The sequence below is a fragment of the Dromaius novaehollandiae genome, chromosome 7 (genome assembly GCF_036370855.1).
Source record: "Dromaius novaehollandiae isolate bDroNov1 chromosome 7, bDroNov1.hap1, whole genome shotgun sequence".
Taxonomy (NCBI): Eukaryota; Metazoa; Chordata; class Aves; order Casuariiformes; family Dromaiidae; genus Dromaius; species Dromaius novaehollandiae.
In genome coordinates, this window is record NC_088104.1 from 11652336 (window position 1) to 11675559 (window position 23224).

The 23224-nt window shown below is 49.3% G+C and overlaps 1 protein-coding gene across 6 annotated transcripts in view; it reads left to right on the top strand.

Moving 5' to 3' along the window:
- The first annotated feature begins 558 nt into the window (after positions 1–558).
- SLC12A8 (solute carrier family 12 member 8) overlaps positions 559–23224 on the top strand; it is a 61477-nt gene continuing 38811 nt past the window's right edge. For 2 of the 6 annotated variants that reach the window (XM_064514677.1, XM_064514676.1), the window contains exons 1-5: positions 560–1024; positions 4888–5112; positions 5319–5465; positions 8756–8947; positions 12521–12752. In XM_064514677.1, coding sequence (XP_064370747.1) covers positions 5044–5112; positions 5319–5465; positions 8756–8947; positions 12521–12752 — 640 coding nt within the window. In that variant the 5' untranslated portion in view covers positions 560–1024; positions 4888–5043. Of the gene's footprint in view, positions 1025–1480; positions 1745–4887; positions 5113–5318; positions 5466–8755; positions 8948–12520; positions 12753–23224 lie in introns of those variants that run through there. The other 4 variants (XM_064514675.1, XM_064514679.1, XM_026109103.2 and 1 more) reach the window with 3 other exon arrangements.

Here is a 23224-nt window from a genome sequence, read left to right on the forward strand (position 1 = left end):
AGTGCTAGGTGATTTAGCTTTTAAGTGTGGTCCTTGAGAATACCTTTTGCTGGACTTCTGCAATTATTATTTCCAGCCTGTTCAGCAGTGAGGGATGAAAGTGGTAACTGCCTCAAGAAACTTTCTTAGCTCTTGCTGAGAGCGCACACATCTACGTACAGGCCTAAGTGCCTGCAGGCAAGCCAGGGGACTCAGTCACAGTGAATTAGTGATTCTTCACCCATTTTGCAACAAATTGAACATCCTTACTTCAGATTTTGCTCTGGTGCACAAGACCAGAGAATCAGGCTGAACCTGTTTGCTGGTACTTGTAAAGACTATCTATCCTCTTTGAAGGGAACCGAGGAGACCTTCAGAAATATTGCAGGAATGGGATATCTCTGAGAGAAATCTGCTGATTTCCTCAGCCGGGCGTCATCCTCCTTTGAGAAGAGCCTTCTTCCTTCTGTGAACTCTTGCTCTCCTGCTTTGCCGCTCACTCAGCCTTTGCTGCTTCTGCACAAGCGAAGAGTTAAGGCTCGTTTGTGCTGTGCCTCTGTGGGGCACTCCGGAAAATTAAAGCGGGTTAGCGAAATTACGTTGAACTCGGGTGTCGAGACTTTGTTCAAAATTAAAGCGGCCCTTACTCATTTCAGCTTGCTTCGGTTTGCAACGCAGGAACGCCACGTCAGTTCTGAAGAAAAGTGCCTCACTGAGATTTAGCAGCTGCTCAAAAGTCATGCCTGTAACTCGGAGGGCACGGGGTCACCTGGGAGTCCCGAACAAGGAAGTTCACCCGAACAGGGGACACCGGGCCGCTGTGATTTTGTCGCTGTTGCTCCCCCCCCCAGTCGGGGCTCGGGCTCGCTGCAGCCTGCCGCTGCGGCCGAAGCTCCCCACGGGGCAGCCGGCGCTGCCCGGCGCGGCGGGGGTGCTGCTGCCGCTGCCGCCGCCCACGTGGCAGCCGCGCCGAGGCCAGCGCGGCCGGGGCGGCGCCCGGCACCGGCGGCACCGCAGCGGCGGCGGCAGCAGCAGCGCGGCGCAGGTGAGTGCGGCCGCGGGGACGGCGGGGCCGGGAGCTCCGCTGCGCCCTGCGGTAGCTCGGTCAAGGGGGGCAACAAGAAATGGGGGGGGGGGGAAAGGGGAAAAAAAGGGAAAAAAAGGAGAGAAAAAAAAAAGGCGGCCGCCGGGAAGGTGCCCGGTTGCTCTGCAAGCCCGGAGCAGCCGGGACAAACCGTGGGATGAGGCTGGGCAGGGGGCGTGCAGGGCTGTCTGCGGTGCGTCTGGTTTTTGTTGTTGTTGTTTGTTTGTTTATTTATTTAGAAAAAATAGACTAATTGCCCTGGCTCCCTTACTAGAAAGGAGCAACACAGCGGGCTTGAACAGGGTCAAGTGCTCCTACGTGTGGCATAACATTCATTGCACTGACAGCTGCTCTGTTTTCCTTTAATTCCCACCTCCCTCAGGGAAACACCTGAATTAGGTGTTTTTAAGAAGTTGACTGGGGAGGAGTCTAAGGGATTTATTAGAAGTGAAGTGCTGCTGGGTCCCTGGGCGGAGCGAGGCTTGGTGGTTCCTCCTGCGGCCGGAGCGGAGGCCTTGGGAGGTCGTGGGACCACACGCAGTCGTGTTTGGAGAGGCGGTAACCTCTCCTTTAAATCAGCCATCCGCTGAATAGCTCCGAGCGGTGGCGTTTGGCTCAGAAACGTCTTTCATGTGACGAGTAATGCAATGTTATTCCCTTGAAAATATGCAGAGGCCACAGGTATGTCATCTGCAGGAATCAAGTTTTGTAATTAAGTATAAAAGTCTCCCAGTGAAAGGAGATGAGCCTTTGGAGCAATTTCTCTAAAACTGCAGGGAGGTTTCTAATGCTGTTACGCTCCTCCGAACACTAAATGCTATGGAAAGAGTAAAACAACCATTCTCGTGTAATTTATAGACTGGCTAGTGTCTTTGGCAGAAACTTTAGGAAAAGTAATATCAATTAAGCTGTGAATTAGATCCTCTTTTATATTAAAGGAAAATAATTGCTGTTTGGTTTTTTGTTTGGCAGACTAGTCTGTATAGCACAAAAAGCTTCCGCTCAGCGAGTGACCTAGCTGAATGATAATACCGCTACAAAATATTTATATGTTTTGCAGTAACTTGGAAACCACACTGTGCTATTAGTGTGCTACATACAATGAGAGAGAGGCTCCTGCCCCAAAGAGTTTCCAAGTTTAGACCCTGATCTTGCAAAAATATGTGCACATATTTGCATACGATGAATAATTACTGTGGCTTTGTCAGAGCTGTTCAAGTGCAAAGTTTGTCCTGGAATGTTTGTTTAGCTTCTATTTCTGCGTTTTGTGCCGCGTCCTATGTGAGATGGTTGCTTCAATGACTTTGTGGCGCTAAATGGACAGATGTATTTGTGATTTAATTAAAGAATTGCAGAAGTTCTTATACCAACACGAGTGGGAGCATGTTAAGCAGAAAGAGCAACGGGAGCTCTGTGCAATGCAGGCAGGAGGGCTACAGAGGAGGGAGCAGCATAGGAGAGAGGAGAGGGGTTTTAATATTGAGAAAAAGGAAGGAAATTGCAGGAAGCAGGGTTTAAAAAAAAAAAAAAAAAAAAAAAAAAAAAAAAACCTAGGAGGGTAACATCTCCTACGAGATCAGCCTGAAAGCCATGAGTGGAGCTCTTCTCTCTGTTTTGGAAACTTCAGATTCATCATCCTGGTGCATCAGACTTCCCTGTACTGCTGCACGTGGGACACACTGAATGAACGATCTCTGGCCGTCCCCATTTGCTGCAAAGCACAGGGCCAGCTAGCTCTGGGCTCTGTATTGGTGTGTTTTAGAGGAGACAGGGCTGCAGCCTGGCTTTTCTTTTATCATCCAGCGGGAGCTGCTGTGAAAACACGAGTTTGCATGACCACAGTGAATCATTTGCGGAGTAAAATCTCTTGCTAGGAAGAGCTACTTTGGGGGATCTTAGAAGAATATTTCTATTCAGTTGTAATCTTGTTTCATGTTGTGTGTTTTCTTCTCTTCCTTTTTTATTACTATGGGTATTTGCATAAAAACATTAGCTTTGTTTCTTAAGAGTTCATCTGCTCCTGCTGCTTTTGCGCTGCTTGAGGCCCCAATCTCCCCATAACAGCAGCCATTTGTGATATTGTAAAGGATTATTTGCTTCAAAAAGGGGGGAGTAGGCAGCAGGAAATCAATGAACTCTCATCGGCTTTGGTGCTGCTTAACAGGCCACGTGTACAGGGCAAAGAAAAACCTCCTGTGCTGTCCATTGTACCGGGTTCAGCAGGAAACCTTCTACTGGTGAAACACTGGTGGAGCGGCGGTAGTGTTGGTTATTTACTATTGTATATTTTAAAGTAAAAGTAGAATAACAGAGGCTGGGTGCTAATTGGGGAATTGGAGATTCAGACCCTGATGCAGAAAACCTGGGCGACCCTAGGTAGTTTTCACTGTGTTTCTTTTTCTCTGTCCCCGTGAAGTAGGAAAACCACGTGTCCTTGTCTGTCTTGTCTCTTTAGCTTGTAAGCTTGAGGAGTCAGAGATTCCCACGCTATGCTTATCGTAAGCTGGGTCTCTGGTCTCAGGTGAGGAGTCCAGCCAATACAATGCAAGTCAAGAACTGTGCGATCGTAACTGGTTCTTCTCGTAAGCACGTGAGCTCAACCAGCCAAGACGCTAAACCAACCCTAGGAGAGCCACAGAACCAGATAAATTGCATTGAACCAGATAAAGTGCATTGTCTCATTGTCCTGCTCTTGCTTATCTCTGGCTGCAGCCCTTCGGATTTTCCAGGTACAGTGCAGCTGTGTTAAGATACAGCCAGAAAGGTGCTGTTCGGCCCGAGCAACTGGTTAATGGTCATCACAAGATCATTTGGGGAAAGTTAGACTTGCTGCCAGCTGGAAGGAGATGCAAAAAGTAACTCCCCACAGTCAGAGGGAGAATTTGTACAAGAAACAAGCCCAACAGGGAGAGGAACTAGCAGTATCAAGGAAGAGAAATGCTTGTGCTAGATTTCCCCTTCTGTAAGGATGTTTCAAGTTATCCTTGAAATAAAGCCAGGCACTACTCCTTCGGAACAGGCATGTTTAAGTAAGCCTGACCCGCTGCTGGAGTCTGCCCCATGGCAGGTACAAATTTGAAGTCAGGCTGTTGCAGACAGGAAAACGTACCCGGCCTGTCACCCAAGCGTGGGTATGACCACGAGGAAGGACGTCTGTACGTCACTGCAGGGGATGTAGCTGGTTCTCTGGAAACAGCTGCTTGGTGCTCAGTGGCAGTGAGAAAGGTGAAGAGGAGAGCATCAGAAATCCAGTGTGTAAATCTGTGGTGAACACCTTGAACTGCTCCAGTTCCACCTCTGTATCGTACAGAGAGGGGTGACAAGGATGCTTGTTGGGGGGAGATTAAATAGGACTCTAAGATGCAACTGAGAGGGATATCATCAGGGCTGTGAAATGATCAGTGGTTCTGAGAAGGTGAAGAGGAAGTAAATACTCTGTATTTCTCGTGTCACAGGAGCCTGACGGCATGCCATGGAATTACTGGATGCCAGATTTAAAACCGGTGAAAGGAAATGCTTTTCCCAGAGAGCACATAATGAAGCTCTGGAGCTAGTGCTGCAGGATGCTGAGGGCACCAGGAGTATGAACAGATGCAGAAAAGCACATCTAGAACTGCTAAACGTAGGGCTGATGATACAGTCCCTGCCTCAGGCAGCCTCTGCGAGGGTGCACAGGGGGTACTGCTGGCTGCTCTGTTCCCACACCGTGTGGTTGTCTGCTCCTAGCCACCGCTGGCTAGCTCAGCCTCTGCGTAGACAATAGCCTAGCGCTTTGCAGACTAAGAAAGCAACAGCAGCGCCTTCTGTCCTTTGTTCTTTCACAGGAGGTGCAATAAAACCATGAATTCTCTGCAACGGAGAATCCATCACTGCAGGAATTTGACGGAGGAAAATAGCTGACCACCTGCTCTGACCAGCCTTGACCCGTCGTTAACGCTGTGGCTGTGCGTTGGGCTGGCAGAGGTAGCGCGAAGGACACGATGTTCAGCCTGAACGGTACGAGGAGTGAGGGATATGTGCAAGATCTGTTCCATGAAGAAGCACAGCAGGTACGTTGGGGAGCTGATTTCTCCCACAGCCCACGTTTCCACTCTGGTTGTCTCTGGAGTCCCTCCTGTTCATCTCTGTGGCAGGTGAGCGGGACTGAAGTAGCAAAACCATTAGCTGACCGTCCCTGTTGCAGGAATTGTGGGCACCACTTCTGCAGCCTGCCTAGGAAACGAGAGGTATAACTGAGGGCTTTGCTTTCCTCTAGGTGCCTCAAACACAGACGAAGCCTTGGTGGAAGATCCAGTTGTTTGTGTGGGAGCCAGTGCTTTTTGGGACATGGGATGGTGTCTTCACGTCCTGCATGATCAACATTTTTGGAGTTGTTCTTTTTCTGAGGACTGGATGGCTTGTGGTGAGTGAGTGCTGATTCAGTTGAACATGTGAATTAGGTGGCAGGTGATTTCCTCTTCACCTCCTTATCTCTCCTCTCCATCCCCACTCAAGCATTTTCAATTCTGCACTTTTCATTCTAGGAAGTGACTTGGTTAAATCCTCTGGTGGTACTTCTTAGTATTTCAGAAGGTTGCACTAAAATGGAAAGCTAAAGTGGTCTTTGTAACTGCTTTCCTAATTTAGCCTTGGAAAGACCCCCAAAAAAGCCAAAAACTGAAACCAACCAACCTAGCAAATAAATAGGGACACACTTGTGTTGTACCATTCAAAATACTGCTTTTCAGGTAAAATGTTTTGCTGTAGTTACATCTACTCTACTGTCTCCCAAACACCACTGAAGTTGACCCATTTCAAACGTGTCAGTTTGAGCTGAAGTCCCTGTTGTCCTGAATGGAGAGCCCTCAGTCATGAAACTGTCCTTGCTGCCAGAAGGACTTCCACCTGTGGGTCCAGGATAGTATCTCACCGAGGATCAGAGCCTTGAAAAGTGTCGCTGCTGTATTGCAGTACTACACAGGACTCTTCTTCTGTATTGATCTTGTACAGTCCCTTTAAAAATTCCCTTAGGAAAAGGGCAGCTTCTTCAGGGAATGGTGGAATTTGAGCTTCAGGCTGAAGTTCATGTCACACGCGCAAGTTCGTGTCACAAGCACAGGAGACATCTTTCTGGTCCTTTGGGAACAAATTTGCACTGTATATTGGAAATCGATTCACTGGAGGCAAGGAAATTAGAGGGAATATTTGGGCTGACATTGAAGAAATCTCAGAGAAGAGTGAATCCATGGCACAATGGAGATGAAATGGGACTGCTTCAGAGTTTGCAGCAGGATGCAACCTGGAGCACTGCTTCCAGCCCAGTTCCCCAGGGGATAAGGATCAGTGAGCTGCGTGCCACCTTGCCTTGTACTGCACTCGCTTTGCCTTCGCTAGTGGAAACTTGGCTTGTGAATTGTGGGGGGAACTGCCGTCTGTTTTGGTGAAGGAGCCAGAGTGATTTTCCTAGCTCCCTTTTCCTCTTGGTCCTTTTTCTTCCATGTCTCCTTTGAAAGTTACTGCTGGAGCGAACGCGAATAAAAATTAAGTAAGTAAATAAAAGAAAAAATGAAACAGCTGGAAGCTAGCGTAAAAGGGAAGGGAGGAGATGTCGAGGTTGGCAGAGAGTTCACGTGGCAGAGGACTGTCATCTGTTGATCCGGTTGCAGAGTCGGGCTTTTGCTGTTGACTTCCAGGGCAGGGCTTGGTTAAGCTTGCAGTCCCGGGGGACACTGATCTTACAGGAATATTAAGCAACTATTTTAATGCTATGCTAACCGCTTGCACTCGATCATAACACCTTCCAGCACACATGCATAAATAAGTATCAGCATTTAATCTGGGCTTTTTCCTCCCACTTTCTCTGCGTGCTATTGTTGTTGTGAGCTCAGCCTTCCTCCCTCCGGTGATCTGCAAAAATGAGTTCGGGTTCTTCTGGTTTTATCGTTAACCCTTTCTGCTGTGGAAGCCATTGGATTGCCTATTAACTGGTTATGGCAGTAGCCCAGTTCCTCTGACAGTGTATGGAAAAGCCCAAGGCTATGTGAGCATGTGCAAGCTTTTCTTTCTTTCTTTCTTTTTTTTTTCCTCCTTTCTCACTGAAGCGTGTCGTGTTTGTTAACTCTTTTAACCGAAGGGTAAGCAACTGAAGAAAAAGAGCAGTTGTCCCGTTGGAAAGGAGTGTCAGGTCCTAGCGGACTGTGTGGTGTTGACCCAGCCAGCAGCTGCGTTCACAACAAACCTTGGCTCCGTTCCCTGCTGACCAGATAAAGCCCCTGTCAGAGACAGCGGGATACTGAACCAAAATAGGATTTTATGATGATAGCAACATCCTGGATATGTTTCTGTTGCTTCACAAAAAGGAGGAAAAAAAAATATCTGGGACTTCAACCAGCCCCAAAGCTGGAGAAGCAGCCTTTTACTGCTGATAAAAACCAAACCTGTCTCAAGGCTAGCCTGACCTCAGAAATGAGCACTGCTGGAGCGAGAGGAGAAGGAGCAAGGTTAGGAGTGAGTGATGTGGACGTGGCCTGCAATAGGAGTAAAGGCAGAGGAAGGGAAGCCAGGCGTTAATGCTGCACTGGGCACTGGAGGAGATTTCTGATAATATCGTTGGAATCGCTCTGCACTGGACTCTCCTGCCAGCAGGAGAAGATGGGCTGGAGCCTGAAGAAACTAAAATAAATTGCAGCTATGTGAGAGAGGTTTGGAAGGTGGTGGAGACAGGAGGAGTGCTTGATTGCTTCTGGAGGTACTAATCAGCCTCCTCTTTAATTTTTGGGAGGCAAAATTCCACTGAGGTTAGAAAATCGGACTATAAATGACAAACCGAACCCCAAAAGATGTAGGTGATGCGGGCCCTTACAGGTGCAAACAGGGACCTGCGCCCGGTTTTGCTCAGAGCCCTCTGCCCTTCGCCCTGCGGTGTGTCCTTGGGTACCGCACGCCCTCCTCGGGCACTTTCTTTGCTCCACATCAGGAAGTTTTTCCAGCAGGGCTAAATCCTCTGAAGAAAACTATGGAAGAGTAAATTGAGAACCGGAGCCACCTGCTACTTTGCATATTGTGTGCAGATAACGCCCAGCGTGCAATGGTTTGTGTGTGTTATTTATCTTCCATGCAGGGTTTCCTTTTGGGTTTTGTTCTTTGTTCTCTCATTGTTTTGGAGTGTTAGATCTTTTAAAGGTAAATGGTCTGAAAAATTGAAATGCTGGTTTAATGCTGTTTTAAAAAAAAACAAAAAAAACCCCAGCTATCACAAACCCCAAATGTTCAATTTTGAAGCTACTTTTTATTTTGAAATTTTTTTTGTATTCATTCTAACTCTAACATGCAAATACGGGGTGATCCCCTCTGTAGCAGCTGAATCATTCAGTTTGATGTATTCTTTTTTTAAACCAGAGGACAAAAACAGAGATTCATGCAGGAGCCCAGTGACAAAGAACCGCATCATGCAAAGACCTGTCCAGCCGCAGAGCAAGCCAGGTCTTCTTCAGGCAGGTTAATCGGAAATGTAAATTTGACAATCAGTTATGTTAATTATATAAAGTAGGGTGTGTGTGTGGAGGGGGTGCGTGCGCACATGTGTGGGTTTTTTCTTTTACTCTGTATCGACTCCAGATTCATTGATCGCTAGTAACCAGAAGTAGTTTTTTTCTTTTGTCCTGAGTAATTTTCCTAGTGTGAGTTGATCTTTTTTTGTTTTTTCCGTTACAGGGAAACACTGGAATTTTAATGGGCATGTTTCTGGTGTCCTTTGTCGTCTTGGTTGCCCTGGTAACAGTCTTATCTGGGATTGGGGTCTGCGAGCGGTGCAGCATCGGAAGTGGAGGCGTCTACTCCATGATTTCCACTGTCCTTGGAGGTCAAGTAGGGGGGACCATTGGCCTCCTTTATATTTTTGGCCAGGTAAAAAAGAAAAAGAAGAAGAGTCATTTAAATGTTAAGAAACCCTGCAATACGCGTACAAGTCTTGTGCTCCCCTGCTCCAGGAAATAGTGCTCCAGCGTGATGGATGGCGTGGGAGAGCACCAGGGCGCCTGCGGCTTGGTGCCTCCCGGGAGGAGCAGGCCTGTGCCTGGCGATATGCCACGCTGCAGGGGCCGAAAGGGTGGGGGAACTGGGTGTTTGAACAAGCCAACTGTGCAAGCAGTGCTTTCTGATCCCAAATTACCTCTGTTGGCAAGAGAAATGACACTGACGAGGGAAAGGCCAGTGCGACAACCGTAAGCAAACACACAGAGCCTTGGTGCTGCCCCGCTCGCCGTGCCCTTATGGAGGTGGGGAGGCGTGTGGGCCAGATGCCCCTTGGCTGCTTCTCCTTAGGAGCACGGTAAGCAGAAGTGGGGCTCACATGGAAGAGGAGAGCTGGGCGGAGATGAGGGCCGCGGCTAATTGACTTCTCGAGATCAGAGAGTTGCGGCTCTGTGTTTTCTGAAAGGCCCCAAGGAGCTGTGGTGGGGAAGCACTGAAATGTGCATGTAGTAAACATGAAGAATGGAAAGTAATCTCCTAAATCTGTAGTGACTTAAATCCCCTCCCCCCATAAAGATATTATGAACAGTATAAAATGCGGTGAGCAGGGAAGAATTTTTATTGAGCTTTGTTTTTAAATGGCTGGCTTGCAGCACTCTCTGAAAACCCTTAAGAACACACAAACCAAAAATAATCCCCTCTTCTTTCTCTCCAGATTAAAAGCAAGTGTCCATAAAATACAAATTGAATGCAGTTACAAGCCAAGATATGGAGAAGGGCCACACATGAGAATCCTTCCTGTAATATTTTCCACTCTAGCTCTCCGATCGGACCCTGTCTGGGAAAGCAATCAGGTTGCAGCCTGTCCTGAGGTTCATAAAAGCTGGGCTCCGGCAGCCCGAGCACTTACCTAGGAATTCAGTGTAGTTTGGGGGGCTGTGGGGTGGGAAATTGCCAGCTCGCTTAGAAATGCTCTGCTTGCTCCCAAAGGCTGATGCATTTCCCTTCTCTTTGGCTGTGCTCGGAAGACTTTTTCTGCCCCATGTGCTTTGTACCAGCTATAAACTGCTCCCTTGCTACAAGCTGGATACAGAGCACATAGCCAAATGAGTCTAGCCAGAAGTGGGTGAAACCCTGCTCTGACTGGGGAAAGAAGGGAATAAATAGCCCCGTAGTTGCTGAGGGCTTGTGCGAGGAGAGATTGCTCACTGCTGGATGCTAATAGAGGGACAGGCTGGCACTCACATGGCCAAGCCGTGCTGAGAAACCCAGTTGGTTTCTGTATGCAGGTATTTCTGGCTGGTTTTGCTTCTCCTGTGTGATGCTCCAGAGGAGAGGCCTCAGCAGGTTGCCCTAAACAGATCCACCGCACGTAGAAATACTGACTCCCACCAGGACCAGCAACGCGCGTTTGGTCACCACGGCTCTGAGCGCAAGCCTGGAGTTTGGTGCTCTTGTCTGCAGTCTCCTTCTCAGAGTGGTTCACAGTAAGGACTGTCTGTTCAAGGAAAGATTTTCCAGGGTCCAGCCCTAAAATCGCTTTGTTCTCAAAGCACAGATAGAGGCAGCACTCATCTGGGTGGTGAAAATCAATTATGTTTTTAACCCAGCAAAGTTTGTGGCTTACAAAGGCTCTTAAGAGACTAATTTCTACAAATCCCAGAAATTCAGTTCTGATTTCAAGAAAAGTAGTTCAAAATATTAATAAGAAGCCCTTTCCGCAGTGAATCACCTCTGAGGTGATCGCCGTTGCTGTGCGAAGCGTGGCAGCGCCTTTGCAGGCACCCGACTCCTTCCTTCTCCTGGCGAAGCACGGGGTTTATCAGAGGGAGACCTTCAAGGACATCTGTGGTGCTGAGACTATCGGAGACTCTCTCCCTCTCTCTGCTCCCTTCAGAGTGTCCTTCTGACAAGGAGAAGTGACACATTGCAGACCTCGTCATGAAAGTAAAGCAGTCTTATTTAACTCTTTCAGAAAATGGCGTCGGTCAGGCACGAGGAATGGGGAGTCCCATGGTGCTGCTTTCTCTCTGCAGGGCTTTTTCCATGTGACATGCAAAAACCGCATTTTGTTTTAGTCCATTTATTAGAGTAAGATTCTGTTTTTGTTTTGTTTTGTTTTTTTTTTGTTTTTCCTTAAAGTCGCAAGTGCAGTTTTGGTGAGTGTCCCACCGCGGTGCTGTGCTGGCTGTGGGGCTCAGGCACAGCTAGTTGAAGGAAGGCTCTGCTTTCAGAGCCAAGCACGTGCTGGTGCATCGTACGTTCAGCCAGCGATGGTGTAGGCCATGCTAAAGACAAGTGAACAAGGGTAAATCCACTTCTTCCTCGGGGACCCCTGGTCTCTGGCGGGGATAGCTGGGCTCTCGGATTTCTGGCTGCGCTGCGGCGGAAAACACAAGTCTGCAAATACGAGTGTAAAAACTGGCTGTGACTGAACCGGTTCCGGCTGTGCGACGCAGCCCGTATCTGCCGCGGCATCTCGCGGAGAAATGGCCGCTGGTGTTGCGTAAGTGAGGAGACCAGCCGGACTGGTTGGGCGGCGCTGGAAGCGGCTCCGACCGCCGAAGGCGCTTTGCTTGCCCGAGGGAGACGGCTCGTCTAACCGCTAGAGGGGGAGTGGGAACTGCAGCGCGCAGCCCTGCCGCTGCATGCTGCAGCCTCGCGCGGAGGCTCGTCCCGAGCCTCTGAGCTCGCTCGTGGTTCGTTTCTGCAACCGGCCCCTCGCCTTGCCTGCCCTGGCTGGGGTCTGGTGCCTGCCGCTGCGGCTGCCTACCCCGACTTTGTTTACCAGAGCGAGCCGTGCACTGAAAAGTGCTGTTACTGAAACGCGGGAACCTCTGGGGAGAAACATCCTGGCGTTTTGGATCGCTTCCCCGCAGTGCGATTTGGAGCCTGAACCGGCGCAGGCTTTTTCGTGCTTTTGGAGTCCTTTCTGCAGGCTTGCAGCCATCCGGAGAAGACCGCCTGTCCCGCTCTGCATCAAGAAAAATAAACAGCTCTCCCAAGAGCTCCGGGGACACGAGTTGCACAACGCGCTCTCCTCCGACGGGCAGGCTCTCTTCCAGTGACGAGATGGGGAGCCAGCGAAACATCCCGCCTTGCATCCAAACCAAATACTGAGTTAAAAATAAACCCCGGGAGGCGATAAAGGGGGAAGCACGCTATCATTCCTCAGACAGGTGTTTAACTAAGACCCCGTCTTTCAGAGAAATAAAAGAAAGGGAAAGCTGACAGAGGTTGACTCATCCTTTTCTTCCTTGGCTTAAGCCACTGTGGTTTATCTTGGAACATTGATTGAGGGCAAATTTTCAAGCCAGTGAAAAGCATCTGGATTGCTAGTCCTAGAGCCCAGCCTTCTGTGTTTACCCAGGCAATATGTATGCTGGCTTTCCCACATTGCCCAAACAATGTACTTTATTACAGTAGTAAGGTTTAGTCCCTGTGGGCCAGGGTAAACATAAGGATTTTGTAGCCGCCCCGGGGTGCTCACGGCCCCGTGTCCTTCAGTGCGTTGCAGGTGCCATGTACATCACCGGGTTCGCCGAGTCCATCGCCGACGTCGTGGGGCTCAGCAATATCTGGGCGGTGAGAGGAATTTCCCTGGCTGTCCTGCTGGGCCTGCTTGGCATCAACCTGGCAGGTGTGAAGTGGATCATCCGGCTCCAGCTCCTGCTGCTCTTCCTGCTGGCTGTTTCCACGCTGGACTTTGTCATCGGATCCTTTACGCACCTCGATGCAGGTAAAACTCAGCGCGTCTCTCGTGTTGGCATGTGCAGCTGGCTTCCACAGGTATTAATCCTCTGGGGTTTCCTCCCTGGGCGTCTCTTTGTGAAGTTACACATCTAGACAGGGGTAGAGTTCAAAACTTCCAGATGTGGCTTCTGTACTTAAGTACCAAGTGAGTAGAGACAACCCCTAATTTTGCGAAGAGTATTTCCAGAGCATGACTGAAGCTACCCCGTCAATGCTGGTGTTTAACCTCATCATCTAGCTCTGAATGTGTGTGTTTATTATACTTGTAGTGCATTTGAAGGTTTTCTATAGAGGGCTGCCTGTGTTTGTGGTTGCTATTTGTAGCTTTCTGCTGTTAACTCTGTTAAGAGTTGTGCCTGTGAAAATGGGGGGTTACAACTTTGCAGTAAGGAGATTTTCTTATCGGAGGCCCATGACATCACTTAAACCCTGCCTGTGCGGTGAACTGTGCAACCCGGGCTGGCTCCGGGCTTCTCGGCTGAGTAAGCAAAACTGAGTTTTGCTCCCCGAGGAGAAGAGGCGTGCTGGGGAATCAAAGAGGCAGCCCGGGGGGGCATTGCTAGGATTTCAGAGAGCCAGGTCTCCGAAATGCAGGTCTCCCCCATTAACCCTCCCCAGCAAGTGTGGAGCCCAGTCTGATTTCAGCCTTCAGCTGTGGCTCCAAGCTGGGGCAGGCAGGCAGGCCAGAGCTGGACACGGTCTTCTGGGCTCAGCAGAGGCCCGGGGCTCCCGCCTGCAGCCCCACATTCACCTGGAGACCCTTTACCCTCCCTCTGCCCCTCGCCACATCCTCATCCCGGAGAGGGTTTGGCCGGGAAACATATTGCGAGATGCAGTGGGTTGCAGCGGAGGGAGTTCCTGAGCGCTGCAGCGACTTTCAGTAATAACAAAGTGCAATTAGCTAAGTAAACAGAAGGTGTCACCTTTTTCTCGGTTTCCCCTGTGTCCAGAAGCACCTTAGGGGATTGCAAGAAACTGATAAAGTGGCTTTAAAGGAAAGATCTTCAGTTCTGATTTGTGCATTGCAGTTAAAAATCAGCTGCTGAATTGGGACAGAGGTGAGTCACGGTATAAGTATTCGTAGCACAGATGGTACGGCTGTATTTTCACACTGCCGTATCTTGTGCTGACATTATTGTGTGCAAAGACGGAGATGTCGGGGCAGAAGGCGCACCGGCAGCTCCTCACCTCTCAGAGCCTTTCGTATGTTTTGTGGAAAGACTGCTCAGGAAAAAGGCATTTGTATTTTATATTTAGCATCTAAGAAATGCCCCGAATGAAACCCCAAATTCTTAGCAGACACTCGCAAACAAGAACAAAACGAGGACGGTTGTGCTCAGTGTGAAAAATGCGGTTGGCATGTTCTGCAAAGACAGCAACCGACCTGCTCCAAACAGCTGCATTTCATAGGAAGTTGTTTTCAAAAGGAAGCGGCGGGGGGTTGCGTTTCGGCGTTGCTCAGAGGAGATCTTTAATGTAGACCTAGAGACCTTTGTGCTGGTAGAGAGAAAATGAATGCTGAGGATGAGAGATGATGGGAGGAAAGTGAACGTGGGAGCAGGAGGGGAGAATTAGAGGAATACAAGAGTCAGCAGGAAGCGTGCCCAAGCTGAGGTCAAAATATTCTTTGATTTCCTCTACTGCTGAGCACTATGTCATTTTCTTCTGACAGAAAATAGAGAAAGGAAAGGAAATGAGATGGTTGAGCATCAGAGATCCTGCCGTTTAGCCGTGGCTGGTTAAAGAGAAGAGGGTTTCCAGGGCATGGAAAAGCGCCAGGCTGGCTGCGGCAGGATCTAAGCCCCTCGCGCCTAGAGCGATGCTGGCCGTATGCTTGGATCTGTAGCCGTAAGGCACGTTGTAAAGAGCCATGGTTTCTCTGCTTTTGCAAACAGCTTCTGTGCGGGAGAAATTAATGTCAGTGCAGGCTGAACGCTTGATGCCTCCTGCATTTCCCCAGAAGGCCTCTGCGTGGTGTGTCAGCACCAAGGGTGAGCGCTGGGCTTTGAGCAGCGTGCCCTGCCTGCGTTTCGCACGCCTGCCGTACCGTGCTTGTCTCCCGGGCGATCGCGCTCGTTAGCGGGAAGCCTTTTCTGCAGGGCAGCACCAGGCACGCTGCGGATGGGACGTGCTCCCAGTTCAATCACACAACCTTTTATCCGCTGATGAGAACAGCAGGATGCCGCGCGCCTGGATCCAGCGTTAGGAGAAGCAATTGAAACCGTGCTGCTTTGGGCCTGAGAGCCGCTGGCAGTGGACAGAAAAATTAATCATCTTTGGCCTTGGGCAAAATATCGCCCTATCAAGGAGATCTCCCAGGCTTGGGCAGCGTCCTTTCCCTTCCAGAGCATGTGCAACCGGCCTTCTGCAGTCCTCGCGTGGCTGCAGAGGTTTCGGGTGGGGTTATCTGGCTGCACCGGTGACGTCGGTACACGGGGTGGCAAGCAGAGGGAGGCACTGGAGGGCTAATTTTTGAGGGTGGACCATGACTGTGAGTTGGAAAGACCTCAGTTAACATCTTGCCTTGACTGCTTGCTTGTTTTATGACAGGTTTTTGGAGTTTTGACCTCAGGTCTCCATTTCCTAACCTGTAAAATGGGCCTAGTGCAATCTTTCTTCCTTTTTTCATGGCTACTGTGGCAGCGTTTTCCCTCATTTATAGTTCCTAAGTGCTGTGCAAATACCAAAGAACTGCATATCTGCCAAATAGCATTTGTTGGGATTTAAATAATCTGCAAGAATGCCTGTCCATCTTGAAGGTCTTAAACTAATGTCTTTGTGTGGTTATATTGGGTGGAGTCCCCTTGCTCTTCTCCCCCATTCCCTAAACTCACACCCAGACACACACAAAGTCGGATATTGTCCAAGCACTCACTCCCTTCCTGTGGTTTGCCTTTATTTTTAGCCTGAGGTCGGGCTGTATTTACACAAAAGGGGGGCTTCGCAGCGGGACTTCCTGCCTCGGTTTTTCTTTCTCTCCCTCTGGCTGCCGCTTGCCCCTCCTCCGGGAGTCCACCAGGCTCTCCCCGGCCTGAGCTGGAGCTGGGGGAAGCTCACCTGATCCGTTCGCCAGGGTGGATCAGTGGATCAGCTCTGCCTGGCGAGCGATGGGAGCCGCGGCCCGGGCGCTTCTCCCCCGGCCGGAGCGAGAGCGGGACCTTTGCAGACCGGGAGCGCCCGGGGTTCGCGGTGGCTCAGCCAAGTGCTGCCATCTGTGCCGAGACGGCCGGGTTTCCTGTCAGGGAGGAACCGGGAAACTTAGGGAGTTGGTAGTGAGCTAAAGGGAGACCCCGCTCCGCGCGCTGGCCTGGCCTCGGCGCAGGAGCCTCATCCCTGAGCTGATGGCCGGGCTCTGCCCTGGGAGGCAGCGAGCCTGAGCCCCAACCGCCGCGGCACAGAGCCATCCTCAGCCACCGCTTCGGCTTCTGGCGGCGGCGTTTCACAAGCGAGCGGCCGCCGTTGCGTTTGGCGGCTCTGGCGCCGCGCGCTGCTCGAATCGTGCAGCCCTGGGCAGCTTCCCCGCGCGCGTAGCGCTGGTGGGGCAGAGCAGGCCCGCGGGCTCCTGGGGAGCGCTTGGACCTAGCAGGGAGGCATTTTAGGTGCCTCTGGGGTCCGGCCGCCTGCCAAGCAGGGACTGGTTATACTGCAGTTTTGGGATTCATCCTAAATCCTCTCTTGGATCTGGCTAGTGTTTCCACTGGTGACGGGCCGTGCGTCTTGGGCTGAGATCTCTTAAATGAGTTGGTTTCCCGGTGCGATGGAGAATGCAGGTTCCTCTTAGCCGTCTCCAGCTGGTCACCTTAAAATTCGGTGTCACCTGCAGCAGTGGAGACTCCCCTGTTCCTACTTCAGTAAAGCAGGGGCTGTTCTCACGTTGGAGAGACCCACCACCACGAAGAACAGAAAACACCCATATTATCCTTCTATCTAGACACTGCTTCTTGTCTTTACCAAATATACCATCCACACCTGGAAATCAGACGGTGCTCCGCTTCTTGACACGTAGCTAAGGCCTGCTGCTTGCCACGCTACTGAATAACAGTTTTCAGGCAAAATAATAACACTGTTTTCTTTTGGCTTGCGTACCTTTGCACCATGATTCTGTAGGTCCGTATTTTAGTATTGGCCTTATTCATTTTGGGGGGAGCGGTGGACGTCCAGGGGAGACTACGATGCGTGATCAGCTCCTCAGAACAATACGCGAAGCTTTTTGGCCTCTTCGCGTACAGAGCGTTAGAGTCATGGAAAAAGAAGATAAGACTGCTGTTAATGCCCGCACTTTTATTTTCCTAGCATATCTCTACTAATTTTTGTGTAGGGTGACTCCCAAATACTCCCTTCAATTAGGCGCCGGCTTTCCTGTTTTGGCAGTTGCTTCCAGGTACCCTGTTAAAACAGCGCGGCTGTGGGAGTAGACGGCGCGGGGTGGGGTTATTCGGGGGGAGAGCTGGTGGCAAGACGGTCGCGCTTCGTTTTGGTTGTGAGATGAAAGGAATCGCAACGTAAGCAAAAGCGGCCCAAGAGCAGCCTCCTAAACGCCTGAAATGCTCTTGGGAAAAAGAATAACGATGTCATTGCGGCAGGGGATGAAGTGGTGGGAGGGCACGGGTCTGATGGAGCATGTGGGACCTCTGCGGGTTCGGGTCCCCATCCCGCAGCCAGCGTTGCCCCATGCCGCGGCAGGTCGCGTAGGCTTGCTGGCAGGTCCGGTCCCCTCGCCTTGCGAGCTCGCAGCCTCTTCTCGCGGCTGGACAACCAGGATAACTCATTTTGCAGAGATGTGGTGCACCGAGGCCTTTAGCGTAATCACGGCATGAATCCGCCCGTTGCAGCGTTAGGGGCGTTGCTGTTGGAGTACTTCTGTTTGGAGTTACTCTTCGCGTAACCACATCCTCGATGTCATCCGCTTTGGTGTTCGCTTTCCAAAGCTGTTCTCGCAAAGCCTAGAAAACCTGTTTAGCCTCGCTTTTTCCTCTAAGGGTGGATTGTTTGAAGGATTTCCCTCCCTTGGGCTTCCCCGGCTGGGGTGGCCGATGCTCGTTTGCTGATGCCGCTGCTGACGAGCTGCGCGAGGGGAGGGGAGCGGAGCGGAGCTGAGCTGAGCTGAGCTTCAGCATAGAGGCAACCTACCACTGTTAAAATGATTTATGTGTGTAACCGCTCCAGTGTTGTAAAGAACCTTAACGCAGGGTCTCAGGGGCTTTGATGGATTGAATTTGTTAAATAAATTTGCACACGTATATATTTAATATGACAATGATCACAGCATAATCGGAGGCTTTTACTTGGCCTGGGTCGTTTAATTTTATTTTTGGGCAGGAGGGGTGTGCCCTGGTTTTATAAGAGAGGGTACAGGAAGGATGTGTGTGTCAGAAGATGATCTGCAGCTAATCCCACCGGCTTTATCCAGCCTGATTGCCGACTTCCTGGCTTGAAGCACATCTGGAAATTGGCATCAAATTCCAAGCAGAAAGCACCGAGCGCGCGGCGGCAGAAAATCCCACTTTGCTACTGAACAAGGTAGACACCGTGGTGAATAAAAGCAGGAGGCTGCTAATGCGCTCTTTATTTATTAAAAAGCACGCGATTGGTTTCCCCAGGTTTTTCCAATTATAGCGCATTGAATGGAGGTGACATCAGTTTTGAGCGGAGGCCAGCCTATTCAACAGTCTGGCGAAGAAATTTATTAACTGGTTACCTGCCAATTGTCTGGGTTAGGGACTGCGGTACAGATGTGTTTTGAAAAGTGATAACATTGTTAGGGGCCTTGTTTGGATACAGACAGGAAAGCTACACTGGTCTCTCCAGTCTCTCTGAAGTAGGTATTTAAAGCAGTTTGTTTTTTGTTTTTGTTTTTTTTTTAAAAAAAAAGAGAGAGAGAAAAGGAGGAAAAAAAGAAAGAAAAAAAAAAAAGGTAGACCCATAGCTTTTTTTTGCATGGTTCATTTATGCTCTGACCCTCCTGTTCCTAGGTAGGTTTCCTCCTTCCTCGCCCCTGGTGGACACCCAGCAGCAGGACTTCGTTAAGCAGCGACACTGTGAAGTTGCCGTCTCGCCTGCCGGCTGCTGCACCACGTTTCATTGCTTATTGGTTTTTTGGCTGCTTTTAACACGGCTGAGGCCGGTTTGTGAGGGTGTCTCCATGCCCTCCCGGCCTGTTGGCACTGAGGGATTTCTGTGCCAAGCCTCAACCCTTGCAGCATCTTCCACAAAGTAGGCAAGAGAAGGGGGACCAGAGTAGGTCCCCTTGGGCCATCGCTCTCCCTTGCCGCTGCTGGGCCGTGCTGAGGATGCTCGAAGCATCGCGCCGTGCCGGGTGTCCTGGGTGAGGAGCAGGGTGCTGCTTCCCGGGCTGGAGGAGTTCATGCTGAAGCCTTTCACTACAGAAGAAAGTGAGTTTGGCTCTCGCTCCGCTATACAGCTAGTGATTTTCATAAAATGGGTAGGACCTTAATATTTTGGCGGTTGCTCCCAAATTCGGCCCAAACTGGCCAAGATTCAAGATTTGTTAAGAAGAATTAACTGTCAAGGTATGATTGCGTGTCTCATTTCCTAGGGCAATCTGGCTAGAAAGAGGGCTGCGAAGGAATTCAGGAGATCATTTGCTCTGTCCCCACCCCGTTGTCACTCCTGATGCGTGTTTGATCTGATCTGAAAAATTTCCGGCCGCGGAGCCTCCGCTGCATCCCTGGGGAGCCTGTTCCAGGCACAGCCATCCCGAATGAAATCCTCCCTTCCTGCCACCAAAACCTGCTACTTCTGCTCCTATCTCTAGAGGACTTGAGGCATAGCCTATATCCTTCCTCTCTGTGTTAAACCTTTTCACTTTTGAAGACTTATTTTGCTTCCCCTCAGTCGTCTTCTCTTTAGCTTACGCCGTCAGAGTGGCCGTGTGGAGTCTGGGAGGGAACTTCATGCTTGGAGAGCGTTTCCTCATTCCTGGTCACCTTCTTGTGTTTCAGCCAGGGCAGCTGGCAGAAGGACATCTTCCTTGGAGAGCAGCGGGACTGCACCTCTCCCACTGGGTGCTGGGTATCGCTGCCGTCCTCTGGGCCGGCCCCTGCCACGAGCACCTGCGGGGTTTGCTTTTATCTTCCAGGTGTTGCAGATTTAAACTTCTTCAGAATAAACTGTGGTAGAAGTTAGGCTGTTGATTCCCATCTTGGTGGTAGTGCTGTGGTAGAACACAGTTGCCTTGGCCCGTTGGTGCAGGATAGGTAATGTTCCTCCTGATTTCTAAAAGAAGTGGCTTTGTGCTTGGTTGGTTTAACTTTATTTTATTTTATTTTATTTTATTTATACTGTTTCCCTGAGAGGTGACTCTAAGCTTATCTTCTTCCTATGAATTGTAAATAAATCCTAAAATACCATGGAGGCTTAGGTGACAGCTCACACAATCTGTTCCGCCCACTGCAATCTGCCACTAAATCCAACTCAAAAGTGGAAGGTGCATCCGTGTTTGCACGCAGCAGCGTGAGCCTGCGGGGACGGGGAGGAGGCTCAGATTTGGCTTGGCCGCAGCAAAGCCTGCCTCTTGCTGTACTGTATGGACAGCCCGCGTTGTCCCTCCTGCCTCAGTTTCCCCGTCTGTAAAATGGGATAGTCATGTGCTGCCTCTGTAAAATGTTTTGTGACTCACCAGTGATATTGCTCCTATGAGGAAAAGAAATCACTTCGTGGAAATACTAACGATAGCTTATAACTAGGGCAGGTTTAAAGACAAAAGCAGTCAGTTTTGTCCCATGTTAGACACTGCTTTAACATGTGCCTTCCCCTTCTGTTCCCCCGATAAAACCTCTTGTATGGGCTCTCCATTTTAGTAGCAACTTTTTTAATGCTAGAAACTTAACAAGACTGACTAGCTCAAGGAAAATATATATCAAGCCATAATCTCTGCATCTCTCCCCATTGCTGTGTTTAAACTAGACAGCTTTATTTAATTGCATTGATTTTGGTTTTTTTGGTGCCTCTACTTAATTGTTTTCAAATGATGGAGATATTTTACCTCCTGTTAATTCACTCCCGCAGTGTTTAATTCCAGTCACAATTCAGCTGTCTCCTGAATCAGCTTTCCTTATTAAGGAATTCAACTTTTGAAGATAATTTCTGAATGTTAGAGTATTTCTCCAGCCATTTCACTTCTAATTTGCATTCATGTCCTTGCCCAAAGAGAAAACTTGCATGGGATGTTGGTTCTTATCTACAGCTCACCATGTTCTCTGCTGTCTTGCATTAACCATTTTTGGCCTTTTTTGGTTGCAGATAAAAGATTGTAGCCTTATTATATTTTCACTGGCATCGCAGATGGTGTGATGGTTCCTTTTGTTTTTTCTTTTTGACTTCTGGGGGAAGTCTATTTGTTGAAAAAAAGCACTTTTGGTAGTTTAAATGTATTCTCTAACTTAGACTGAATTGAATTAATATTTTCAAACAAAAAAATCTGTTGAGGCAAAAATGTGTTCAACCTTTTCAAAATGAAACAGTATGATTTTCACTTCTGAATCGAAAGTTAGAGCTCTAGTTGTGTGTGTTCTATAAAGGCTAATGAAAACCACCTAAAAATAAAATCGAACCATTATTTTGGCCACAGAATGAAAGAAATCAGTGAATTGACTAGCTGTTACTTTAAATACCATTGTCATCTGGATAACATATCCATAACTGGGAAATGTGTAGTCACGAGTGTGGCAGAAGACTGTAGACTATGGCAGGCTATGGTTGGTTATATTGCATTTGGACTAACTGCTGACTTTTGAAAGATGGAGATTCAGTTGACCTGGGTTGGACTTTGTCCCAAGCCATACATGGAGTAGTTCATAGTTAGAAACGAGGTCACTCTAACTGGTCCAAAGGATATTCGTTATTGTCTCTGTGGCTCAAATGCTGCTCTTTTTCCTTCAATTGTTGTGCCTTGACTCAGGCGAAATTCTGATCTCTTAAAGCTGGGATTCTTCATCTGAGAAGTTCTGTAGAACCTCCTGTGGCAGGGGGCTCTGGGCTTGGCTTCCAAGAAATACCGCTCTGTAATTAATAATAATACTCCATTTATGCAAAATATTTTCCTAGAAAAAGGGTGAAGCAAGGGACAGGTACTTCACGTACTCACTGCAATGAATAAAGCAATTTCCACTGGCTGGTTAGAATGCTGCTGAACAAGCCAGATAGCAGATATCATATTGAAATAAAATACTTAGTAATAAAAGTATTTTATGCATTATGACAAGATTGGCGATTAGTATTGAATAACATAAAGGATAAGTGGACTTTAGAAAGTTGAAAAACCTATGTTAACACCCTCTACAGGAAATCCCTTTCCTTTTTATTTTTTTCTTCCCCCCCCCAGCCAAACTTTCAGATTTTTTACTTGCAGAAAATATCCATTTTTTGCTTTTTTGCAGAAAAATAATTAAAACATATTAACCTCCAGTGCAGGCAGAATAGGTGCTAAACAGCTCTACTAACTGCTTCTGCAAGCATGTTCTGAGTTTGCTCTCACTGAACAGCGATGAGCGCTTGGCTTTTGGGATGAGGAGCTGCCCGTGTGGGGTACTTTGCTCTCTGTTTATTATTATGTGTATTATAAAGAGAGGTATATTATTATATGCTTATTCGGTTGGTTTCTGAGTTCTTGGATCCCACCACACCTGAAGAAGCCAAAGTAGAGTCAAAATGGTCAGAAGTCACTGTTAACCGCTGGAGTTAGTCTTTCGCCCCCTTCGAGGGAGGGAAAATAGGGGGGAATTAGCATTTGCTCTCCTCCAGCCAGGTCTCATGGTAAGTGCATCTTGGCTGTCAAAAGCTCTGGCTGAGGAGCCTGGATCTGTGCTCACTGCCTGAGCGATTTGTGTGAGACGGCAGAATTTTGAGGAAATCAGATCGCCCAGTGCAAACGCTGGAGCCTGACTGAAGCAGTTTATTCTGTCTTTTGTTTATTCTGTCTATCGTTTTGTTCTTAGCTTGTGGCCGGACCCCATTGCTGCAGCTCTGCCTGCTTTAGCCTTCCTCGCAGCGGGGACGCTGGTGCCCTGATACCCCTTGGAGGTGGTGGCCTTGCTGTGAGAAGGTCGGGTCTGGTACCTGCAGCGTCTTTGGTGGCTTCACCGAGCGATTCACCGCTGGAGTTGGACACCCAAGGTGCCTGTGTCGTCCTCCTCAGGGTCTCTGAGCCCAGTGACCCACCAGACGGTGCTTGGTAGGTGGGAAGGATGCGAACACTTGGCTTTGCCAAGTGTAGGAAGGGCTGATGGTCCCCGAGAGGTTCTTCACAGCAGGTTGCCGCAAACCGGCCGCCCCGCGGCGCTTCCACCCTGGACCGTCGTGTTCATTCGAGGGACTTCGGCCTCTGCGCTTAGCTTGTTAGCTTGTCCGCTCAATGAGACAATACGTAGGTGCGGGGTGGCTCATCGTCCCCCAGCGCCTTTGCCGGCCACGGCCACCACGCGACGCCACCCAAACGCC